Source organism: Nanorana parkeri, unplaced genomic scaffold, assembly GCF_000935625.1.
Source record: "Nanorana parkeri isolate BGI_ZX_2015 unplaced genomic scaffold, ASM93562v1 scaffold904, whole genome shotgun sequence".
Classification (NCBI taxonomy): domain Eukaryota; kingdom Metazoa; phylum Chordata; class Amphibia; order Anura; family Dicroglossidae; genus Nanorana; species Nanorana parkeri.
This window is the reverse complement of record NW_017307172.1, coordinates 235,671-262,851: the sequence shown is the minus strand read 5'-3', so window position 1 is coordinate 262,851 and position 27,181 is coordinate 235,671. Positions and strand designations below refer to the sequence as shown.

Here is a 27,181-nt window from a genome sequence, read left to right as displayed (position 1 = left end):
AAATGACTGTTTTTGTTGTAAATAGGAGTAAAAGATTGATATACCACTCTTACGATAAGGAGTAGCAGCAAAATAATCCCAGATGCATTTGGGTATTTGTGGCCAAGCAGTGAGTAGGGATGGAAGGGCATGACTAAGTTGGACATATCTAAAATAGTCGCTAGAGGGGAGTTTGAATAGGGAAGCTAATTCTGAAAAGGGTCTTAATTTGGAGTCATGTAACAAATCTTAGTTAGAACAAATACCCCACTTAGACCAGGTAGCATAGGGGAAGTCAGAAATAATTAAAGCAAGAGTAGATATAAAGATTTGAGGAGTAACTAACTGATCAGAAAGGGTTATTTGAGAAATGAAAGTACACCATGCCTGTATTGATGCTTGTATGATGGGAGGGAGATGGGAGACTGAAGAGGTTGGACGAGAGTGTAAGTAATAAAAAAGGGTATAATGAAGTTCCCTGAATAGTCACTCTCTAACAAGGGCCATTGTTTGTCACTAATGGGGTTAATCCAATATCGAATTTGGACTTACAGGGATGCCAGATAGTGGTCCCTATGATCAGAATAACCTGTGCCTCCAATCTTACGGTGTTGAGGAGAGAGTTGTAAGAACATTTAAGGTTTCCTATTATGCCATGTGTAACTAGGGAGGAAACAGTGCAACAATTTGAAATACCAACACGAGAGGGGGATAGGGATAGTTCTAAACAAGTATGTAAGTTTAGGAAGCAGCAACATTTTAAAGGTAGCCAATCTGGATAGTCACTCTCTAACAAGGGCCATTGTTTGTCACTAATGGGGTTAATCCAATATCGAATTTGGACTTACAGGGATGCCAGATAGTGGTCCCTATGATCAGAATAACCTGTGCCTCCAATCTTACGGTGTTGAGGAGAGAGTTGTAAGAACATTTAAGGTTTCCTATTATGCCATGTGTAACTAGGGAGGAAACAGTGCAACAATTTGAAATACCAACACGAGAGGGGGATAGGGATAGTTCTAAACAAGTATGTAAGTTTAGGAAGCAGCAAAATTTTAAAGGTAGCCAATCTGGCGGGCCAAGATAGAAATCCCTTCTCTAACTTCAGCAGGTCCAGTTCAAATAGTTGTAAGAACGGGTTATAGTTAGCACAAAAGAGTTAAAGGAGAACTATGACATGAGTGATTTCCACTCACCTCATAGTTCTAAGCCGACCTGTGACAATGAGACTGTCATAGGTCGGCTCAGTAAATCGGGAGGTGAGAGAACACATACCGGGTTCCCTCACCTCTCGATCCTGTCACGGCTCTCTGCCGTGACAGGGGGAGGGGCTGGATTCCCCTCTCCCCCCTCCGATCTGCCAGCGCTGACTGGCGGAACGGACGGGGGGAGGGGGCGGGTACAGCTGGCTCTGCCTCTAGATAGGCAGAGCCAGCTGTCACTCACGCAGCTGGGCGGATCCCGTCATCTAAGTCGGGATCCGCTCCAGGTGAGGCGTCTCAGTATACCGCGAGCTGTAGCTCGCGGTATACTGAGCTTAGGGTAACGGGAGGACGCTAGTTTGTGTCCTCCCGTTACCCCAAGGAGAACTATGGGGAAAAACACTGACCCCATAGTTCTCCTTTTAAGATCTTAATTCTGCAAGTTTAATGGCCAGATATTGAAGGCCACTGGTTGTCCACACAAAGGGACAGTTAGATTGAAAATTAGTTTTAGTGGCAGCATCAATACAAATACCCAGGATATTAGATTTGCTATCATTAACTTTGTAGTAAGACACTGTACTAAATCAAGCCAAGGATTGGAAAGTGCATGGTAAAGAAGACTCCAGATCTGTGAGTGAAAGAGGCAGGTCATCAGCAAATAGAGTGGTTCTGGGAGGGAGTCTGAAAACCTAGGATTTCTGGTCAGATTGGATGGATTCAGCTAGGGGTTTAATCAGGAAATTAAAAATCAATGGGGACAAAGCGTACCCCGGTCGGGTTCTATTTGTGCTATCACATGGAGAAGATAAAACAGCCTGAAGTAAAAACCTGGGATACTTGTGCAAAAGAAGGTGTACTTGTGGGTTACAGTGAATCTCAAAAGGGATACAGAATCCTGTACCAAGACACAAACAAGGTAACTTAGCAGAAGTGTTATAGTTGATGAAATCTCAATGAGTTCAAAATTTAATGTACTGACACAAACACCTGAAACTAAGGGGAAATTCACATCAATATCACACAAAGTCAAGGGACAGAGTGACAAAGAAATTGAAATTAACATAGGCACTACAAATTCTGAAAAAGAAGAAGCCACACCACAAGAGTCTTCAGTCAGGAAGTCCATAAGAAGCAATAAAGCCATCATAGCAAAGCGTCTATCTTATGTTGCTTATGAAGCACTAAAGCCAGAGCCAGATTCATGGGATGAGTTGCAAAGACTTCAAACCCAAGATAAATAAAACTGAATCAGAGCTGCTGGTGAAGAGATGACATATCTTAATGAACTGCAGACATGGACACTTTCAGAGCTATCTCAAGATAAGCGTGCAGTCGGATGCAAATGTTTTTGTAAAGCCAAATGCAACTCTGAAGGCCAGATCTGTAAGTACAAGGCACGGTTAGTGGCAAAAGAGTATTCACAAAAATATGGTGATGATTATGATGCTAATTTTGCTCCAGTTGCAAAACAAAGTACTTTCAGAACAATACTGACATTGTCAATTTTCTAGGAAAATGGTCATCAAGCACCATGATGTCACAACAGCTTTTCTCAATGGTGATATCGAAGAAGAAATATATATGACACAGCCGGAAGGATATATAAAAAAGAGAAGAACAGCTGTCACTCACGCAGCTGGGCGGATCCCGTCATCTACGTCGGGATCCGCTCCGGCTGCGGCGTCTCAATATACTGTGAGCTGTAGCTCACGGTAAACTGAGCCTAGGTTGACGGGAGGACGCTAGTTTGTGTCCTTCCGTTACCCTAAGGAGAACTATGGGGGAAAACACTGACCCCATAGTTCTCCTTTTAAAGATCTTGGAGAACCAATGCCCCAACCTACAGTCTTACATGAGGACAATCAAGGGTGCATTAAACTTGCTACCAGTGAGAAGATCAACGTAAGAACCAAGCATAATGATGTCCAGACATCATTACATTCATGACTTAGTTGAACAAAAAGGGATTGAGCTTACATATTGTGAGACTGATAACATGATTGCCGATGTTTTTACAAAACCGCTTACAAGAAACAGGTTTATAGAATTAAGATCCAGAATGGGATTGACATAATGAGTAGTTGTTGAGTAGGGGTGTTAGAATACACATTACTGTGTTTATAGCAACAACCTCTGCAGTATACAATTTCAGTCACTAGATGGCAGTGTTTATAATTTGTTATATATCTATGGTGGATACTCTGTTGTATTGAAAAAAGTAGAGAATAAAGTTGTGCCTTCCTTCCTGTTTCCAAGCCATGTGCAGCATGCATATCAGACTTGTGCTTGTGTTTCTCTGTGAGGCTGTGCAAGAAGTTCCAACATGTTCCCGCCATTGACAGTTCAGAAACAGTAAACAAAGTATATAACTTATGAACAGTTAAACATTTGAATCCCAAGCCTGTATTAACACTGAGCCAATTTAACAGCAAGGAACGGAAACAGGTAGAAGTAGAGTTTAGACTGAAACGATATTAAGGTGCATTCAAAACAGGAGAGACCAGAGTTGAACATTCCAGACCAGTATAAAGGTTTAAAACCAAATTATTGGACATAATATATGTGAAGCAGGTTATATTTTAAGTCTGCAACCCAGAAAAACCTTTATATTTTTTTAGAGGAACCGATGTAGGATGCCAAAAAGAAAGTTATTAGATAATATACAACAATAATCGTGAGATATTAACACAAATAAATGATATGAACCCTATACTGGAACTTTATTGGGCATCTGATGATACACCATCAAACATTAGATATTGTATAAAAAATTTAACTTATGGGTGGAGAATGACCATTAAAGCGTAATTGGTACGATTTATATGGGCAAACATGCATGCACGTTGAGAAACACACTAATGCATGTAAACACGTATATCTGGAACAAGTTTGAGACCATATAAGGGTAAAACTACAAACAAATCAGAAGACCTCATGTCATATCACAATATAGCCCAGGTAACAATGTTAGATATCAACCACTAATGTCCTTAACCCTTTGCTGCCAAGCCCTCAAGAACATTTTGCACCTCAGCTGACCACACCATTTTTGCATTTTTTCCTATTGATTTGATTTTCAATTGCTGTGTTGCTAGCGATAATCAGTATCCGTCCACAAAAAAAATATTTTCTGACAATCTAAAATCTAAAACTGTATTGAGTTAATAAATAACAAATATTTGCAAATGTTAAATTGCGCCTTTTTGCGAAAAGGTAAAACAAATAAGGAACACAAAACTGTGTATAAGCGACTTATGTTGGGGGTGTGGTCTGAACCTCGAGGCCGATGGCTGCCTGATCTGAGAACCCCCGGTGAGTGAGACCCACACAACGCTACTTTAGCCCTTTACTAACCACCATGGGGAAGATTGGAAAGGCCCAGCCACCGACCAAGGCCCCGGCAAGCTCCCAATCCCCCGCTCACAGAGATTGGAGGCTACAGGCCCAAAGTGCTCCAATATGGTGCTGGCTACCCCCGGAATTGACGACCGCGGCACTGAACTAACAGCTCTGGAGCCTTTCCCAACCCCGGATCACGTCTCTGCTTACTTGCAACAACTCCCGACTCGGACAGAACTAAACTCGATGGCATTGTACAATAAATCCGCTCTCTCTGCTCTGTGGTATCGAAACTCTGGAGAGACATCCAAGATGTCGGCCGCCGACTCGATGAGGTGGAGAAAGCAGGCCGTCGACAGGATTCTGCACTTGATCAAATGCGTTTACAGCATGATTGTACAGTGCACAATATGATCGACATGCGGCAGCATCTGGAAGACCTCGATAATAGAGGCTGGAGATCTAACATCAGACTGCGGGGGTCTCCCCGAAACAGTGATGCCAGATGCCATACCTCAGACCTTGCTGCATATTTTCAATGACCTACTGGAACGCCCAGCAGAATACCCGATCGAGCTGGTGAGAGCACATAGAGCTCTGAGACCTAGAGGCGCCTGAGATGACATGCTACAAGACGTTGTTTGCTGCCTGCAAAGTTTCCCCATGAAGGAGGAGATCCTTATGAAAGCACGAACCAGGGGTAGCGTCTCCTATGATGGAAATGAAGTAAAGCTGTTCCAAGACCAACAACGGCGAGCGCTCAAGCCTCTACTGGACTGCCTACGCGACCATGGAATCCTATATAGATGGTGGTTCCCATTCTGCCTGACCGCTACACATGGCGGGAAAACTGTGACGCTTCGTCTACCGGCAGATGTCGGGGAATTCTGCTCGTGACTAGACCTACCCATGGTGTCCATATCGGATTGGTATGCAGATCTTCACCCCCCACCTGCTCGCGAGCAATTCAGACACGAGAGAGATCCCTCTCCCTGCCCCCGCTCTTGCAGTGCTTCAACCCTGCTCAGGGGTCCAAGATCCAGACGACCGAACACGCAGTGCACCCTCCGGGATACCCCGTCCTCCAGGCGATCCAGAGGGGAGTCCAATGGTAACGACTCCCACACTCCTTAGATGGGATTAATCTTTGTCCACAGAGGCCGTTGGCAGTTGATGCTGTTTTCCCCCTCCCCCCTTCCTCCTTGATTTGGAGATAACATAAAGGGTAGTAGATATCACTGTTAAGTTTGAACTGGGATGCCCTGTCATCCCACACCCAGAGTTCATAAGATCCCTGTACGAACATGCCCTAACAACACTTTGACCCGTTGCCCTTGATTGCTGACTGTCACCAAAAACTGCCTTCTCTTAGCATGCTAAATTTCCCTCCTATTACCGGATAGGTGGCAGTGAAAGAATGATCGTATTTCATGCATATGCAAAGGTATCAACTGTTGTGAAACATGACATGTTTTTCTCCAGCTACACCACTGATGCTTAACTGTTACCCTGAACCATATTGTGGGGATGCTCTAAGGGGAGGTTTATGGAGTTGGGTTCCCCAGGTCATAGCTCTGAGAGGGCTTTGGGGATCCTGATTCCATTCATTACAGTGATGCGTGGGAATGCAGATGATGTGGTTGGCTGTGTCTCTCCTCCACGACCGGGGGACAGAGGGGGGAAAAGTTAGGGGGCGAACAGGAGATCGACCCATGGCTCTGGCGGTGGAGGGGAAGTACAGCTGAACAGGCCGGGAACTTTTGAGGTGCCTTGATGAGGGGGTCTTTATAGGGGTTTTTCCTTCTATATATGTTGATATTGTTGTATCACCCTGATGGGTCTCACTCACCGGCCAATAGGTCCTATTACTTTGTTACTTTACTTAATTCGGGCTCAACGACGTTCCCAAGGTGAGAAGATTGCTTCAGGCATTAGTGCTGGGAAGCATCGGCTTTGTTCCCTTACAGACCCCGTACGAACTATCCAGGCCTCCCGCTGTGGGAGGAAGCAGGTTCCCTGCCGATCTCCCGCAGCTGGACTTCTGGACCTGGTTGGGGTTCAAGACTCGAGTGTTTTCTTAGTTCTCTCCCCCTCCCCTTCTGATACCCCATTCCTCCTCACCCATTGTTGTTTGTATCTAACTCTTCTTCATCTCGCCCTCTGGGGGAGTTGTGCCTTTATTGCTAGTCAAAACGTCAGTTCCATACCTAGGCATAAGAATCATGCCCGTTTCATGTGTACCCTAATATCAAAACTGCTGGAAGTAGTGGAAGGGTTGATCATATTGGGAGGAAACTTTAATGTAGCATTGAATCCACTGGTAGACACATCAGATAAGAGAACCTCCCTACCCTAACGCACGCTTAAGTTCTTGAAGACCAAACTTACAGGCTTAAGCCTCTGTGATACTTGGAGAACTCTTCACCCAAACGATAGGGATTTCACGTTCTACTCAAATACACATTGCAAGTATTCCCGTATTGACTATATTTTCGTCACACAGAGGGACTTACCAACAGTCACTCAATCGTCCATCAGTACCATTACTACCTCGTACCATGCAATGGTTTGGACTTCCTTTACCTTAGGACCCCCCATACCGACAACCCGGACATGGAGACTCAATTCTTCTTTACTGACAGATTTAGGTACTGTAGCTTCTGTTACGAATGACCTGACATCTTACTTTACCTTGAATGTGGGTATTGTGTCCTCCCCGATGACGGTCTGGGAAGTACATAAATGTTTCATCAGGGGGCGCTTCATCGCAATAGCGTCCAAAATGAAAAAGGCTAGGCAGGCTGAAGTATGTAACCTGTCTGACTGGGTGGCCAAATTGGAGTTGATACATAATGAATCTCAAGCGGCACAGTCATTGCAAGAACTACTTGAGGCTAGGACAGGGCTACGTACAGCAATGGATAGCAAGATTCGTAGAGCATTTACTCTTAGAACTGGAGTTTATTATGAAAGTGGAAACAAATGTGGCAGACTACTAGCGCGAGCAGTGAAGTTGAAACTATACCGATCTCATATACAATGCATACGCAAATCACCGACACAGATGACCTCTTCTCCACCAGAGATAGTCTCGTGCTTCCAGGAGTATTACTCCGCCCTTTATAATCTTAACCCCCGACAACGCTACCTGCCCATTCCTTACAGACACGACGAGACCGGATATGTGCCTTTATAAATCCTCCCAAATGCCCTCTTTAGATCCTCAAATTTCTGGGTCATTAGAGAGTCCTATTTCTGAAGAAGAACTTGCACTGGCTCTGTACCAGACCAAGCCAGGGAAAAGCCCGGGTCCAGATGGCATACCATCCCATACTATGTAGCGCTCACCCCCGAAGGAGCCGCTGGATGAACAGGTCCATATCTAGTCAGTCTAGGGATAGATCACCAACTGCCCCATTAGCTTTAACCGCCCTCTTCTTGTGCCCATAAATTGAAGTCCGCTCCAGTTGTGAGATGCTGGTTAAACAGTTTATTTACTTCTAATTAGGGAGAGAGGGTATAGGGTCTAGGTGCACCGGCCTCCAGAACTCCAGACTCACCAAATCTTGTCTTCGTGAAGTACATCTCCACAATCCTTGGAAGAACACTGACCCCACTCAGAAGTCCCTCTGAATATCAGGCACTTCAAAAGCCCACACGGGTCCTGGCTCTTCCATTCTTACAGGCATTCTTCTGACTGCAAACTCTCAAGGAGGCTTCTCCTTCAGCAGCTCAGCCAACTCCCACCCCCAGGCCTCGGCCTAGCCTAGGGGCAGGCTGAACAGGACCCAACCTCAGTCCATGGCTGGTCCAGGCAAGAGAGCGAGCACATGGCCTCCCACCAATATATATATCCTTTGTCAGCAGACATCACTGGCTACAAAAAGCCCAGTAACTGGCTGCTGTCCTGTACACATATCACAGTGTCACCCATTGGCTGTCCCATAATGTGACAGAGTCTCACTCAGCCCTAGGGGGTACAGACAAGGTTGGACACCTGGGATTAACCATGTGCTGGCTGCTACAAAATTCAACCAGGCTGCATACAGCCCTGGCTATCACTAAATAGCTAGTAAGCACCTCACCAAAGGTGATGAGCGCTACACTCACCCCCACCTTAGAAGACTACGTCCTCGGAGTCTGGAGCATAGGCGACTCAAAAGAACTCTCCTCCGAGAGTAAATAATCTAACAGTAGTTGGATGGGTAGGGAAGGTTAGGAACAGGTCAAACTTTCAAACAAATGGTATTAAATGTGAGTTTTAAAACAATGTCACACATGGTGTTATATCCATAACATTACAATCATAGACTAGAGGTTGTCCCTGAGCCATGAGCCATTTTGTGACAACACTCTGACAATGAATGATTATCATAGTAAGCAATAAAGTAGAGCCCTACTTCTAGCTGACTAAACTACACACTATTTAGCCTATCCTTATAAATTACAATCCTTATTCTATAACAGGTTACTACCACTGAATATCCTATGACAGCTGGTCAGGTCCTCACGTTGCCCCTGTAAAGTGAGAAGAAAGAACAGCAGCATATACTCATCACTGTGATATCTCTAAATCTTACATACTATGGATACTTATCTAGTTTATACAAATACACGTCCTGATGTACAGGAGGCCAGAGCCTGACTCCCTATGGAGTGAAACTCTGCTCTCAATACAAGCAATCCTATCCTCAACTGTAGCGACCGAGTACAGAGGGTGACATACATTCCAGCCGGAATACCCTCTGCACACGAAATCCAAGCGACAGACTAAATTGGTTGCAGTCCCCACCGGGACTATCTTGACACGTAGTCCTGAAGAACTATATACACACTGCCTCAGCCGAAGCAGCACATTAGTATACCTACACAATAATCCTATGCTATCTATCTATGACATAGTATATATACAGTATCAAACAGTTAGCGATGATGAAAGTTCAAGCCTATTATTCCCCCCCAAAAAATATAGGAACGCTAGACAACAAAGAAATACAAAAAGAACAAAAAATGGTTCTTTTGCAACAATGGTCTGTGTTGGCAGATGCAACATGCCCATGGAAAAACCATTTAAATTATTACACTAGGTAGAATTACACCTAATCTACAACATTGCTCAATAAAAGAAGAAGACAAAGGGCATCTTCTCCAAGGTGTGTTGATGGCTTGTGCTGAGCATAATTTAGCTCTTTGTCTCAAAAAGGCATTCTCACACTGGCCAGTCCATTCTGTCACAATGGACTCTCTAGGCTTCCTGGGTCCTTGAGCCTTGGCTTTTGGTCCAGGACACTTGGAATCATCTTCTCCTCCAACTGTCTTCAGCAACTCATTCAGGGGTTGAGCCATTTTGGCAAATCCCTCTATGAATCTTCGGTAATAAGAACAAAATCCCAGAAAGGATCGAAGTTCGGTTACAGTTCGAGGCCTTGGCCATGTTGCTACTGCTTCCAATTTCTTAGGATCAGTGGCTACTCCATTTGCAGTGACCACATGTCCCAGATAGGTGACTGAGGGTAGACAAAACTGACATTTCTCACCTCACAGCCTCTACAATGGTCTCTATAGACTACACTTTCAACTGTTATTGGGACAAATTTGCAAAGACCTTAAACAATGGAGGTCTGTGTCCTTTTCATGGTTTGGGAGGGCGGCCTCGATCAAAATGAACATATTGCCGAGATTGCTGTATCTATTTCAGATGATTCCTATTAGACTGCCCAAGTCCTTCTTTAAATGTATGGATGCAGAACTGAGGTGCTTTGTTTGGAAAGATGAAGATCCGAGACTAGCGTGGATATTACTACAATCTCCAAAATCTTCCGGAGGCTTGGACATTCCCGATATACAGATTCTACATTGCCTGTCATATGACTAGGCTAGTGGACAGGCATGTAAATGGGGCTTCCAAATGGGGCTTCCAAGATGTGGGTAGACATGGAACTGCATTGCACTACCCAACCTTTGTCCACTATAACATCTTTTTGGATCCCCGCTGCCTCAGACCATACAAGCGGGGGAGAGCAGTGCGGATCCATGGAGACACAGATCCCTGCCTGGAGTGGCTGCAGGCCGGGATGAGAGGCTGCAGATGCTAGGTGCAAGGTTCGAAAACGGAACAAAATCGAAATGAATAATAAATCATACAAACAATTTACTAGAAAATATACACATAGGTCCCAGAGCTGCTGTGATACATCTATATGGCCCTCTGGGGAACCAAGATGCATTACCCTAAAGACACAAGTAACCCATAACATAAGTCAACTGGGAGGTGATATTTCAAAATGTCAGTGTCCCAACTGATGCAAGTAACTAGTCCAGAAAACATGTCAATCCCAAATTTGTATTGAGACCCCCAGGGTATACACTCTCAAGTGTATAGATCCAGAAGCTGTCTGGATCTATCACCACCTCTCGGTTGTATGTGTATATGCTTGATAACCATGCCCCTGAGTTCATGTGTTTGATGTTTATTCACGGCGAAATGGGTTGTGGCAGGCTTGTTCACATGCATTTTTTCGCCTTTGCTAAATTTGTTAATAACTATTCGTATGTCACTGCAGTGTTTTTGGAAACACCTTTTAAAGGGTCCAATTGTCTTGCCCACATACACCAGAGCACATGGACATTTGAGTAGATAAATGCAGCATTCGGTATCGCAGATTAAAAAACCACGTATAGCATACTTTCTACCATTGTAAGGATGTGTGAAAGAATTCCCGCAAATCATAGAATTATACATATTGCAGTGGTAGCACTTGTAGCAGCCAGATTTGACAGAACGAGAAGGGTGTCTTGTAATATTTGGGCCTAGGGTCAGCCTGTACAAGCATGTCCCTGAGTATTTTATTGCGTGTATATACATGTAAGGGTCTGTTTTTAATCACTGGTGTGAGTGTTTTACCGCCCTGAAGAATATTCAGGTTCTCATTAGAGACCCTATGTAGGATCTTAGAGGAGGAGGAAATGTCTGTATGAATGGGATCCTCCCCTGGGTGTCACGGTTGACAGATGTCCCAGTGGATCTCTCATACGCCTTCACCAATGATCTATCTAATATTGTTGTGAGGTATCCTGGAATTTATCATATCTGCTATTAATCTGTGTTGTTTGTGTGGTAGCATGAGAGCATATCCGCATTACCCGTAGGAACTGGGAAATGGGTAAGTTGTCCCATAAATGTTGGGGATGGGCACTGTCCTAATGCAATAATGTGTTCCTTTTGGTGGGTTTGGAGTAAACTGATGTAATCAGTTTGTTGGTAATTACTGTAAACAAAACATCAAGAAAAGGAATTTCTGATTCAGAACACACTGGGTTAAAGACAATGCCAGGAAACATTCAATTGAGGAAAATCACAAATTTGCCAAGCAATCTATAGTCACCATCCCAAATCAAGAATATAGCATCAATATATTGTATCCATGTTTTACATGCCTATTATAGAGGTTTGATTTGTAAACATGGCATTCTTCAAGAAAACCTACAAAGAGGTTGGCAAATGAGGGGGCAGCAGAGCTCCCCATGGCTGTCCCCCATATCTGTTTGTAAAACTTATTTTCAAAGGTGAAACTTTCAATGAGCAAATGTCTGCCTTCGTAATTCTTTTGTAGAGGCCTCTTGCCTCACACTCCCTAGTATAGGTCTTTGTGTGGGGGTGTCATTCATGTCCCCACTGTACGCACACTGGTGTCTCTGTGGGACCTCAGCTTAGTCCTGTGAGTGCTGAACAAGCCACCCTTTGAACCTCTGAGATACCTCTGTTTTTACTCACTTGTAAGGTGACCTTTCTTGTCGCCATTACATCTGCTAAGTGTTTTTTTCTGAACTGGGGGCCTTGACTTGTATAGAGTCCTTTCTAGAAATGTAGAGCTGAAGCCTATGGCCTCCTTAATTTTAACATGGTCTCTGCCATCCATTTTAATCAGAACTTGTCCTATTAGCTTTATGCCCTGCTCCAAAGATTCCTGAGAAATGTCACTCCACTTTTTGGATGTGGCTCAGACCATTCTTATTTACCTTTCTCCTCCAGTTTCCATCCACGAGGCTAGCCCCCTGTTTGTCATTCCTGAGGGACCCAGAATGTGGCAGCCAGCTTGTTATTCCACAAACTATTATTCAAGCTTATGAGTTGAAGGGTATCTCTTATTCTTTCTTTTTTTTTTATTACCTGATATTTCATTGTCTTATAAAATATAGCACATTTACCAAATTAAAGATCTAGGAGTCGAAATATAATGGTCTGTAATGTGTTGGAATTGATGGCAAAATAGATTAGAGTGACCCTGTCGGGGTCAACAAAAGTACAGGGACAGGTGGGTTAGCCAGATAATTTAGCTGTCAGAGCACATAGTTAAGTGTGTGAATGTTCTGTTGAGGTTCAGTGGCATTGTACATCATAACCTCCTGTGTGTGTGTTTAGCCTTAATTGTTAGTGCCAAGATGTTCTGTGAATCTAAGCTAAACTAGCACTTATTTTTGTCTGCATTATTTGGTAGCACAAAAGTTTGCTTAAAGGCCTATATTCTGTGACCCCCAAAAAACCTTGCCAACTCTAGAGTTTGTTGAGGTTGTTATCACCAGCATAGTTAGTTTTCAAGTGCATTTAAATTGTATAAAGCTGCTTAGAACAGGTGGTAAACATACATTACGGGGAAATATTGAGCTTAGAAAAATACAGATGATATATGGTATTATAGTTTTATCCTTGTTCCTTGCTGAAATTCTCTTTAGTGGATTTAACTTTCATGATCAGATGTGATTTATGTCTAAATGTCCAAACACATTTTACCAGCATTTGTTAACTGATTCTAGCTTTGGCCATAAGATGCTTTGGGCTGCTATCCAAGTCTGTAGTTGCCTTTTTTTCTAATTTTGTGTGTCTGTTGATGGTTGTTTGCTATGCCGCCCACCCTATTTGCGCTATGGTTTTTGGACATCCCAGTTGTCTCTCCTTTACTTTACAATCAAGAACATAGGATTTGTTTTTACTTTCTAGTAAAATCTGTTTCATAGAATACAGTACAAGACACACGACCCTCCCCTCCGCGTCCTCTACATCCTGCTAAAAAAATGATTATTGGGTGTGGGAGGGGCTTCATGAGGGTCTTCACAGCTCTGGCCATTGTCCAGTCACCTAATGATACCTGCATACTAGTCAGTCTTCTCTTAACCACTTGAAGACTGTGGTGTTAAACCCCCTTCCTTTCCAGGCCATTTTTCAGTATTCAGCGCTGGAGATACTTTGACATTTATTCAGCCATGCAATACTGTACTGAAATTAATTGTATACAATTTTTTGGGGACACATAGAGCTTTCTTTTGGTGGTATTTAATCATCACTGGGTTTTTTTGTTTTTTTTTACTATATTAACTAAAATTACCCAAAATTTAGAAAAAAACCTTTCCCCTATATTAAGAAACATTTCTTATTACCCAATTTTTTGGTAAATATAAAAGATGGGGGTCAAGTTGGGTAAATAGACACCAAACATGTCTAGCTTTAAAATCCGTAATATTCTAGACCAACAAATGCTAATTGCTAGAGATAAAAATAAAAAAACATCACTATGAAGAAGGTAAGAAATGTGGAAAGTGGTTAGCTAGAAAAATTCATCCAAGGGCCCCAAACACTAATATAATATGAATTAAAGATGAAAATGGGAATATTCAACATTCTCTGTCTGTGATAACAGAAACTTTTCGAAAATATTATGCATCTCTGTACTCAATAAGAGGTAAATATGCAGATATGGCATTGGATAAATATATAGGTAAAATAAGGAAATATATAAGAGAAGCAAATACGCCTGTAATTGGTATCAAAGACGGAGAACACATGAATTTAATATTTTCAGAAAAAGAAATGAAGCAATTTCCAGACAGGTTTACAGCCCGATTTTATAAACAATTTGAGGAGCAATTAAGACCTTTTTTTACAAAGGTCTGTAATTCAGTTAGAGAGTTGCCCCTTCCCTACACAGACATTGGAGGCACATATATCTGTACTCCCAAAACCAGGGAAAGATCTATCAGAATGTGGATACCCACTTTACCTTATAAATATCGACCTGAAAATATATGCAAAAGTACTGGCTGACAGGTTAAAAAGGGTCCTACCCAAAATTATACATCTGGACCAAACCGGATTTGTCAAGGGGCAGGAGACTAGAGATAGCACCACCAGGGTTATCAATTTAGTCAAATAAAGTTTTATTTGTTTCAAACAAGAGAAAAAATATAACATACATAGCATAAAGTCAAAGGGTATGCAGGTATACAGGTAAGTTGGTCCACAGGACCCAGTGCATTCGAATGTCGCCCGACAGGGGGGATGTCTCAAGACATAGAAACAGATGAAGAGCCTAAGGCGGCGTAGGGCATATGAGCATCCGCGACTGAGCAGTGCTTTACGGCTCTGTATACCTCAATATACGTAGAGGGGAGGGGGGGGGAGACAGACCAATAGGCGCCGGACAAGACACGTCATTAAGGAGGGCACTTGAGTGGACTTCCAATGTGCCGCGATAACCTGTCTGGCTGCAAATAGGAAGAACCGCAAGGTAGATTTCTTTGCTTTTGAGATTGAAGTGGGAATCAGCGTTAGTAGGGTCAAAGCAGGGGTATTTGGTGTGGTCGTAGCATGAGCATTGTCATAAATGTCTAGTATGACACCCCAAAATCCCTTAACCAAGGGGCAGGACCACCACATATGTAGGTAGGCACCTCCAGCAAGTCTGTGTCACCGAGGGGAACATATGGTGTAATCGCACCGGAGTAAAGTACCATCGGGAAAGCAGCTTAAAGTTGCGCTCCTGCAGTTTACAAGACATTGATAAGCAATGTGTGAAGATAAAGACCTTATCGCAATCAGTGGGAGTCATGGCAGACTCTACATCCATGGTCCAGGCGTGAGTGTAAGAGGGTAAGGATGTGGAGTAGTGGGAGAGGAGCATGTGGTACAATAAAGAGATAAGATGCGTAGGCGGTGTGGAAGCAGTACATAACAGTTCAAAAGAAGTAAGGGCCCTTGAAACGTCAGGAACGGAACGTATGGAGCGGTAGTAGTCAGTTGAAGGTATGGCATCCAGGCTCGTCCAAGGAGCCCTGTGCGACAACCGCTTGGTAGGATATCATGCCAGTACTGCAGCAATGACATTCGTGTGGGCTAATAAAACCCCCCGAATCAGCGTAAAAGTACTTATGAGATCAAAACAAAGAGGAGGACTGGGAATCCCGGATTTTGCACTTTATCATAAAGCGGCATTCATATCAAGATTATTAGATTGGATACATAATAGTCAGATTAAGGGGGTAGTAAAATTAGAAGCGGTTATCTCCCCTATATTCCTGAGGAATATCCCTTGGCTGTCAATAGAAAATAGACCTCATATGTCAACTTTGCCATTCCTGGTAAAATCGGTACTGCAAATTTGGGATAGGTCTGTCATTAAATATAATCTATCATCCAGACCTGGGCTTTTGACTCCCATTGTCGGAAATCCACAATTTCCACCAGGTATGCAAGCGGTTTCCTTACTAAATAATTGAGAGTACTTCCCATATACAGGTGTGGCAGGTTTTAGAGCCAGGTAAAGAAGAGCTGAAAACAGAGTTAAGACCAGAGAGACAAATCAATAGAAAACTATGGATGGAGGCAGTGCAATTATTAGACTACATAGAATAACTTAGAGCACTTAAAATCCTCAATAGGCCATTTACGTCATTTGATAAACTCTGCACATCAGGGATACCTATTACACATACACTATCGACGGTTTATGGCCTGCTGAGGGAAGAGGAAGATAAGGGACACACAAAGTATATGAAAAGATGGGAACAAGATATGGGGAAATAAATATCAGAGAAAGAATGGAGAAGAATATTCAGTATGACATAGTTCTGTAATATCCTCAGTTCACCAAGAACAAAATTATAAAGTACTGTCTAGATGGTATAGGTGCCCGGAAGGTATTAAACGGATAAACCCAGAAGTATCCGATAGATGTTGGAGATGTGGTGTAGAGGAGGGAACGTACTTGCATATTTGGTGGAGTTGTCCTAGATTACAGCTGTTTTGGGAGTCAGTATTTGAAATATATCGCTCTATGGAGGGAACAAATATTGAAAAGGACCCTTTAATTGCATTACTATTACTGATACCAGGCCCAATAAAAAATTATATTCTAAGATTTATACTGGTTGCAGCCAGAATTGGTATATCACGGGGATGGAAATCAACGGTACCACCTACATTAGAGAGTTGGTTAAACATAATGGAAGAAATAAGATATATGGAGGAATTAAGTGCAAGGGACATAGATAGGAAAGATAGTTTCAATAAGATATGGGAGAAATGGGAAATGTATAGACAATCAGAGGAATTTAGGAAAAGTGTTAAAAGAAGGATAAAATGAGAAACTGAACAAAAAGAAGTATGGGTAATGTATTCATGGCCAAGGAGCAAATAAATAATCTCCGGATGGATACATAAACGACTATTAGGATGTTTATTTTTTTAATATAGCACATGACCTGTTAGAGTGTTAAGATAGAAAGGAAAGAGATTGTCTTCTGGAGGGAAGGGAGGAGGTGAGGGGGAGGGACAACACGGGGTTATATTTTAGAGAAAGTAACATGGGTAAAGTGGGTGGAGATAGTCACATATAGGGTTTGGCAATGAAAGGACATCCCTGAAATTTTTTTTGTAGATTAAGGATTCACAGTAAAAGCGGGAACACTAGTAATAGGGGGAGGACGGGATAAGAATTAAAGTGACATTAAACCCTCAGATTTTTTAACATAAACCAATACTGTAATGTGTGCCTTACTGTAATCCATGGTAGTTTCCCTTCTCTTTGCTGCTGTTCCTTTTAAATCTGTATCTATTCTCATGCTGGGCAGAACTTCTGTTTTGCAGCAGACTACCTTGTCTCTGGAATGGATACATGGTGTCTGTGTGTAGGTTTGCAAACTGAGCCAGCACTACAGGAAGAGGCACTCAGCTGCAAAGGGAACTTCTCCCCCAGCATGAGAAGACATGAGGATTTAAAAGGAAGAGCAGCAAAGAGAAGGGAAACTACCATGGATTACAGTAAGGCACACATTACAGTATTGGTTTATGTTAAAAAATCTGAGGGTTTAATGTCACTTTAAGGGGAAATTTTAATGAGAATGGGGCATATTGATCCCAAAATCATAATAACACTTGAGGTGTGCACATTGACTAAGAATTGAGTGAATATATATATAGATAGATAGATAGATAGATAGATAGATAGATAGATGGATCTATCTATCTATCTATCTATCTATCTATATATATATATATATGAAGTGGATGGGAAGAAAGGGATTATGGGTTATAGATAAGTTAATCACTAGAGGTGTATCTAAATGGAGACATGGAATTTTCCCTCCCCTTCAGAGGACAATAAGAGCTGGATGAAGTTATGTGGTAGTGAAAGGTAAAGTGATTAACGCTGGAAAAGAGCAGAGGTTTTCTTTTTAATTAGAATTATGAATAATTTATGTTATTTAAGAGATAAATTGAAGTTACAAACCTCTACATGTATTATGTATTATTGGGAAATAATAACAATAAAAAAAAAAATTTGGGGGACATATAGAGCTTTCTATTGGTGGTATTTAATCATCACTGTTTTTTTTTTTTTTACTATATTAACTAAAATTACCAAACATTTTGAAAAAAAATATTTCCCCTATATTAAGAAACACTTCTTATTACCCAATTTTTTGGTAAATATAAAAGATGGGGTCACGTTGGGTAAATAGACACCAAACATGTCTGGCCTTAAAATTGTGCGTGCCCACGAAACCGCAAGAAACTACTATACCCAAAATTGCCCATAGGCGAAAATTTTTACGTTTTTACCACTCACCACTTTAGTGTTATTAGTGATTAATGGCCCTAACGTTATTGCTCACACCCCGATATTTGTGGTGATATGTAACATGCACAGCACAAGTGGCGGAAGTGATTGCGGAAGCGATTGCAGTGAGAGAGCACGCGCGCAGCAGCGGGGGTGTCGCGAGACGCTAAGAGAGAGGCGGGGGTCATTCAGTCGTAGGGACCGGAGAGCGGAGGGACCGGAGGTCGACAGCAGGGAAGGGCGAGCGCCGGTGGCGAGGACGGACGGACACGGAGCCAAGCTGAGGGAGACCAGAGGTTGAAGGGACAGACGGAGGGACCGGTCGGCCTGTGTGGACAGAGGCTGGGTACGAAGGAGACGTCACTGTCATCAGGAGCAGGTCGTATGAAAGTGATTGGGGTGAGGGGGTTGTAGTTTGTTTTCAGGATCTGTATTGTGGATTTGGGGGGTAGGAGTGTATAGGAGGAGGGTGAGAGGAGTTGTTTAGGGAGGAGAGTGTAATTTTAATTTAAAAAAAGGGTTAACTATTCATTTGTATTTATTTGAGTTATTAATTTACTTGCATTGCATACCAAACTGATAGGATGTAGGTTAAACTGTTAGTGTATGAGTTAAAGTTAAAAGATAAAACTAAACATATAAATAGAAATAGAAAGAAAAGTAGTATTGTTACATTGCTAAGGGGGCAGCAGTAGCACTCAAAGTGTTAAAGCCTAACCCCAACGTAACCCCAGGGGGATAGTGCAATCTAATCTAATCCCAAGGCGCTAGTGCAATTCAAATTTAAATTAATCTGATATCAGTTAATCCCAGGAGGTTTCATTAATCTAACCACAGGGCGCTAATATTATTAATATCACCATTAACCACATTTAACCGCAGGGGGGAAGCATCATTTAATCCAGGGCGGCAGTATAATTATACCAGAGGTCGGTAGTAGGGTTGCACAGATACCAAGTACAGTACTCGGTACAAGTATGAGTACATGTACCGATACTTTTGAGCTCCAAGACTAGATTAGAGAAAAATACAAAAGTTAGGAGGCCGCTGTCATTAGTAAGGAGCACACGGAGCTCCTGGGATTTGTACATCTCTGTTTTAATGTACAATTTAGTTTTTATAAATATAAATAAAGGGATGCACAGATACCAGTTTTGCGAGTACGAGTACTGGTACTTGCCGAGTACTTCCAAGTACGAGTACTGATACATTTTTGTTTATTGTCATGTGACAGTTTTTCTAAAACAATACAGACTAATGATTTCAGGACAGTGGTGGAGCGCCAGAGCCCGATCCCCGCTGCAACCCTGGTAGTTCTCATGAAAATGCCAAGTATCGGCACTGGTACTCGAAAAGTATCTGTGCATCCCTACTCGGTAGTATAATTCAGTATAATTTATTTTAATCTAATCTACATGATTTAATTTAACAAATAAGTTATTGAACGGGCCACTCGTGATTCACTAAACCCTAGATAAATAAAACTACAATTAAATAATGAATCTTATATAATCTCTAATATACATTAAAAATAAAAAATAGTAAGGGTGCGTTCGAGGGGGAATACATTTGCGCTAGATGTGAGTGAGTTGTTTGTTTAGAAACACAGATTCTGGATCAGGAGCAGGTTCCAGAGGTGGGTAGCTGGGTTACTGTTAGAAGGTGGGGGAGGGGGAAGAGTGCTAGAGAGGTCAGCCCTGATCTGATTCACCATAATAAATATGCCAAGTTGCAGGATGTTGGGGATATCAGTTCAGGGGGGACACTGCTGGAGCACAACTCATCCTATATCCGCAGGGGGAGTGAGTGCTCCGGCGAAGACGGGAGCAGGATGGAGGGTCAGGAGAGACAGATCCTGGTGGTGGGAGACTCCATCATCAGGCGGACTGACAGGGTAATCTGTCATCGAAACCGTGAGCGTCGAACAGTGTGCTGAATGCCGGGGACTCGTGTTCGACACATTGCGGAACGAATTGACAGATTACTAGATGGGGTTGGGCACAACCCTGTTGTCATGGTGCACATCGGCACCAATGACAAAATAGGAGGAAATTGGAGTGTCCTAAAACAGGAGTTCAGATACCTAGGTGCGAGGATGAAGGAAAGGACCTCCACAGTAGTTTTCTCAGAGATACTGCCGGTGCCAAGAACTGGGCTGACTTTGCAGTCGGCTATCGGCTCTTCAGCCGAGACGGGCTGCATCTTAATGGGGAAGGTGCAGCATTCCTGGGGGGGGAAATGGTAGAAAGACTGGAGGAGCTTTTAAACTAGAAAGTGTTAGTGGGGAGGAAGAAGGAAGTAAACTTTGGTCCCACAAAAAGAGAGGAATTAAATATATGTACACCAATGCTAGACGTCTGTCAAATAAAATAGAAGAGCTTGAAAAGGGTAATCGAAGAGGACTTCGACATAGTGGGTATAGCGGAAACCTGGCTGGACAGCACGCATGACTGGGCTACTAATATAGAGGGGGTATAACCTGTTTAGGAGGGACAGAGGTGGGAGAAGTAGATGTTCAATGGTGACAGCAACATCAGCGACAAACTATTTAAAATTAACTCCATTACAAAAACTAGAGGCCACCACCTAAAATTGGTGGTAATAAAATTCCAGCACAAGGGGAGAAGGGGGTTCTTCACAGAGCGGTGGAGTGTGGAATTGTTCAAGAAACTTTTGGACGATTTCCTAAGGGACCGTAATATACAGGGGTACAAGTATTCCTAAGAATGAGATCCTATAGGTTGGACTTGATGGACTAATGTCTTTATTCAACCTCAAATACTATGTAACTATGTAATTGTCGTTTTCACTCATTGGCGCACCCAGCGCATATTTATGTTTATATGTGCGAATATGTAGGGGGCTAAAAAATTGTGTTTTCTCTAAGACCTTTTAATGACCCCTTCTTTGGGGACCCTCAAAGAAGCTGATGAAGCAGAAAATAGTGTATGTGTAACAGCCATTACCGGCTGTTAACACCTGTCAAGTGTGTTCTGCTGAAGTGCACGTGCTAAGAGGGAAAAGAAAAAATTTATATTCATGATGCCCTGCTGGAAGGAGCTTGTAACTAAATGGATAGATGGCAAGTGGTTAATGTGCCTGTGTTCTGTACTGTACTCCAAGAAATTGATTTTACTGGTAACTACAAAATCTCATCATTTGGTACGCTGGTGTTATAAAAAAAAACAACAAAAAAAAACACTGAAGGTAGCAGTATTCATCTTCAGACTGTAGGCTTTTATTGTTTAGTAAAGACTTCAGGCTGCATCAGACATAATTGCAATGATGCCAACCTAATGATTGTATAAATTGTTTTGATATCAGGAAAATTGGTTGTATAATGATGTTGAATCCCTAAGATGGTGCTCTGAAAAAAATGTACTCTGCCACGCAAGACACGTTAAAAAAAAAAGAAGCAAATTACTGTTTTTACTGTGATGATGATACAAAACAAAATGTACAATGTTAAATGTAAATATGTCAAAGTCACCCACTCTGACCTCTCATACCTTGCATAACACAAAAAAATATAAATCCCTAGCATATTTTCTGGTGGTCCTCAAGAAACACACAAAAAAATTCTACACAATATGAACAATTTGCAGTAAAAACAGAGGATTTCTTGCTTCCATTTGCAAATACAGTATATGAGGCCACACTGCTCCATTGAAGGCCCGCTCCAAAGTGTGACCACGCTGTATTTTCACAGAACTTCCATCTTGGGACTATTTAGCAATGAAGAAACAGAGCAATTATACCTTGGGGGTTACAAACACTTACAGGAGTTATGATTACATTTGAAACATGGTAATAATGTGAGAATATATCTGAGGATTATGCACAAAAGGCAGTGGTTGCATATTTATTGGGGTTGTTGCATATAATTTATCTTAACGTAATTAAATCATTTATTTAATTTTGTGTCTGGAATATACTTTTGAAATTGGTGGTTGAAACCTTGCCCATGCCCATGTGTTTGATGGATTTTTCTGGAGGTCTATCATCTAAGGTGGTGTTTTTACAGTTACTAGGGCTACAAACTTCAGTAGAATCAAATTTACTTTTTAGTAATAAATATGAAAGAAAACATATTGTAATGCTATGTTCGCTGCATGTTTTACAGGAAATTCAACAACGCCATGAATTAGCAAACTCTATTTCTTCTTACCTTATTAAGCCTGTACAAAGGATCACAAAGTACCAACTTTTGTTGAAGGTAAGTTAAAGAAAAAAAAAATCTAGCAATTATTACTTCATCATTATTTTTTTCAATCACTGCTTATAGCATAGACATAGCATAACCATACAGAGATCACTGGTAACAGTTAGCAATGGATCACGTTGTATAGGCTTCTTTAACATGTGGAAGCTTACTTAACCACTTGAAGATCAGGGTGTTTATACCCCCTTCCGGTCCAGGTCACTTTTCAGTACTCAGCGCTGTGGTACTTTGACACTTATTATCTCACACAATGCTGTACTGAAATTAATTTCATATATTGTTTATGGACACATAGAGCTTTTTTTGGTGGTGTTTAAACAGCACTGTTTTTTAATTGTTTTACCATATAATGAATAAGTACAGAAAACATGTCCCTTTATTATGTTGTGAAACATGTATTATTACCCAATTTTGGGGTAAAATATAAAAGATGGGGTCACATTGGTTAAGTAGACATCAAACATGTCAAGCCTTAAAATTGTGCACGACCGCAAAATCCCAAAAAAACTACCACACCCAAATTGACCATAGGCGACTGTTTAACATCTTGACAGTTTCCTGCTTGTGCATGGTCACAAAGGACTTTTTAAGACGCCCACTCACATCTGGGTACTCTTTCAAAGACATTCTGGTAGCTTAATCAGCCCCTGTCTAAAAATTGGCCCTAGTATGATATTCTACTGAGCATGTCAAACTGGCTGACTTTTCTCTCATCTGCCCAGAAAATCAATATAATATGTGATTTGGACACTATAGGAATACAAATGAATAATTAATAAATACAAATCCAAACTATGTGACTACTAATAGATTTAAAAACAAAAAACTAAGTTTCACAGTTTAAAATAAGCATGGACAAAATAAATCTACCAGCAAAATACAACAGGGTATTATAGTATTCTGAATTGAACTGCCCATTACAGAGTTCTCAACTACTGACATCACGCCTTATAACTTAATTAATTATAACTTTAACCAGCATAGAAATATGTACAATATATTTTGAAATCAAATGTGTGGCATCCTTTTCTCCTACTCTATTTTTGCTCTTAATGTTGCGCAGATAGGGAGAGGATTGACAGGTAGTGAAACATCTGGCTAGTTGTTAACCACCTCCCATCCAGCTATGTTGCTTCTATGCTGGTTAAAGTTATAATTAACCACTTGAAGTCTGCGGTGTTAAACTCCCTTCCTTTCCAGGCCATTTTTCAGTATTCAGCGTTGCAGTACTTTGACTGACATTTATTCCGTCATGCAACGCTGTACTGAAATTACTTTTTTACCATTTTTTGGGGACAGATAGAGCTTTCTTTTGGTGATATTTAATCACCACTGGGGTTTTTTTTTAAATTACAGCATTAAAAAAAAAACTTTCCCCTATATTAAATTATAAAACATTTATTATTACCCAATTTATTGGTAAAATATAAAAGTTGGGGGTCACATCTGGTAAAAAGACAACAAACATGTCAAGCCTTAAAATTGTGCACGCGCGCGAAACCTCAAAAAACTAAAATACCCAAAATTGGTCATAGGCGATGCTTTAACCACTTCAAGACCAGGTGTTTAGACCCCCTTCCCGGCCAGGCCATTTTTCAGTATTCAGCGCTGCGATACTTTGACTGACGTTTATTCCGTCATGCAACGCTGTACTGAAATTAATTTTATACCATTTTTTGGGGACAGATAGAGCTTTATTTTGGTGGTATTTAAACACCACTGGGGGTTTTATTTTTTACTATAATTAGGAAAAATTACTGAAAATTTTGAAAAAATAAAGTTTTTTTTTACATTATGTTAGGAAACATTTATTATTACCCAATTTATTGGTAAAATATAAAAGTCGGGGTCACGTCGGTTAAATAGACACCAAACAAGTCAAACTTTAAAATTGCGCGCACCTGCGACATCGCAGAAAACTACCATACCCAAAATTGGCCACAGGCGACGCTTTAAAAGCTTTTACCGCTCATCAGTTTAGTGTTATCAGTGATTGATGGCCCTAGACGTATTGCTCTCACTCCGACGTTCGCGGCGATATGTAACATGTGCGGCGTAATGGGCGAAATCATCTTTTTTGCACGTATGCGCCCCGACGCATGTTTGCATGCGTGTATGTATGGGTGGGGACTTTACATTTTTTTTATTTTTTTTAAATTCTTTTTTATGTGTAAATTAAATTTTTTTTGGGTGGGGGGACTTTAATTTCTTTTTCCTTTTTTTTTCCACTAAACTTTATTGCTATCACATACGGGGGCTAATAAAACCCCCCTATGTGATAGCAAACTATGTGACTTTTTTTTTTACACTTAATGTTATTGCTATCACATAGGGGGATGACAATCCCCCTATATAATTGCAAAGGCACACTGACGGGTCCTTTTTATGGAGACATTAGGAGTCTGTAAGACCCCTAATGTCACCTGGGCACCCCCAAAGAAGCTGATGAAGCAGAGATCTGCTTCATCAGATGTAAACATGAAATCCGAGCAGCTAAAATAGATTATGAAAAACATATTGCACACAGTCAGTCAAAAGAACCCCAAAAAAGCTTCCAATATATAAACAGTAAAAGAGTAAAGAAAGAGCAGGTCAGCCCAATAAAAGATGACAAGGGGAGATTAATCACAAACGACAGGGAGAAGGCTGAATTATTTAATTATTTTTTCTCCTCAGTATACACTCAGGAAAAAGACAGGTTTCATGGAGATAAGAAGGTGATAAGACAAGAAGGTGAGTAGCTCAGGCTGTAAATTAATGCAGTGGTTGACATTAGCCGGGGTTCAACAAAGACTTGAAAACCTTAATGAAGATAAATCATTAGGACCACATAACCTACACCCCAAGGTACTTAAAGAACAGGTTATAGTGAGACCATTATTTCTCATCTTCAAGGACTCCATAATGTCGGGAAGGGTACCAACTGACTGGCGGAAAGCTACAGTAGTACAAATCTTCAAAAAAGGTTCAAGATGCCAACCAGGGATCTGCAGACCAGTCAGTCTAACATCAATAGTATGCAAACTATTTGGGGGGATGATAAAGGAATATTTAGTGGATTTTATCCATGGTAATGGTATAATAAATGATAATCAGCATGGATTTAGGAGGGACCGTTCTTGTCAGACCAACCTACTGACATTATATGAAGAGGTGAGTAGAGATCTGGATAGAGGAAACAGGTGGATGTGGTATATCTGGATTTTGACACAGTACCGCATAACGCTTAGTACACAAGCTGAGAGCTATGGGCATAGATGAAATGGTGTGTACATGGCTGTACTGGCTACAGGAACGTGTCCAGAGAGTATTGATAAATGGCTCTTTTTCAGATTGGTCTATGGTGGAGAGTGGCGTGCCCAGGGTTCTGTGCTAGGCCCCATTTAATCTGTTCATTAATGATATTGGGGAAAGTATTTTCAGCCATGTTTATGTGTTTGCTGATGATACTAAAATTGTGAGTGTAATAGACACGTACTTAGACACTATAACATTACACCTGGATAAAATAGGGGAGTGGACAACCATATGGAAGATGAGGTTTAATGTTGAAAAATATAAAGTAATGCATTTTGGGGTTAAAAACAGGCAAGAAGAATATACATTTTTGGGTACTCCACTAGGGAAGTCCGAAATGGAAAAAGATGTGGGGGTCATAGTAGACAACAGATTGAATAATAGTTTGCAATGCCAGGCTGCGGCAAACAAAGCGAGCAGAGTACTGTCTTGTATTAAAAAGGGCTTTTTTTCAGTGAGATCGGTTAAAGTCTGGAACTCACTGCCACAAGAAGTGGTAACAGCTGAGAGTATTGAATCATTCAAAAAGCATTTGGATACCTTCCTCAGAGATCGCAACATACAGGGGTACATGTACACTTAAAAACAAGGACGGAAAAGGGACTCATGTACACATACAAATGCACAATCACACACATACACACAAAGGTTGGACTTGATGGACCTGTGTCTGTATTCAACCTCAAATACTATGTTACCATGTATGTAAGTACCACCAGGGCCAGATTCCCCACAAGGCTAACGAGGCCTGGCCTCGGGGCGGCACAGTTGCAGGTCCGGTAGTTTTTTCTACATGTAGTCCTGCTTCGGGAAAGCAGGGCTAAATGTAAAGCAGGGAAGCCGGTGCTCGTTTAGTACAAGTGATGCCGCTGAGGTCACTTGTAATATGCCTGCAGGTCCCCCGCCCCCACTGTCCACCCTCCCTGCTGTGGTTTTTGCAGTCCCTCGGCAAAGCAGTTGAGGATTGAGAGTGTCCATTCTCTGCTCTGTTCCGTGTAAACACAGACGGGAGAGCTGCAATTGCAGCCTTCCCATTTCAGCTGTCACAGGAGTTCCAGCACAGTGATGTGCTCACACTCCTGTATTGGAGGTGACAGGTTTAATAAAGAGGACCTGTCACCTCCAAATGCTATCACACAGGGTCTTGTTAGCTCCTGTGTGATAGCAATAAAGTAAATTGACATTTAAAAAATAAAAAAATTAAATTAAAAAAATTATAATTAAAATTAAAAAAATAAAAAGGGATA

General features: G+C 41.5%; 1 protein-coding gene across 1 annotated transcript in view; it reads left to right on the top strand.

The window, feature by feature from the left end:
- Positions 1 to 27,181, top strand: part of LOC108794847 (triple functional domain protein-like) — a 660,684-nt gene that overhangs the window by 447,339 nt on the left and 186,164 nt on the right. Inside the window, exon 21 of the mRNA XM_018565963.1 lies at positions 22,539 to 22,631. Coding sequence (XP_018421465.1) covers positions 22,539 to 22,631 — 93 coding nt within the window. The remainder of the gene's footprint in view (positions 1 to 22,538; positions 22,632 to 27,181) is intronic.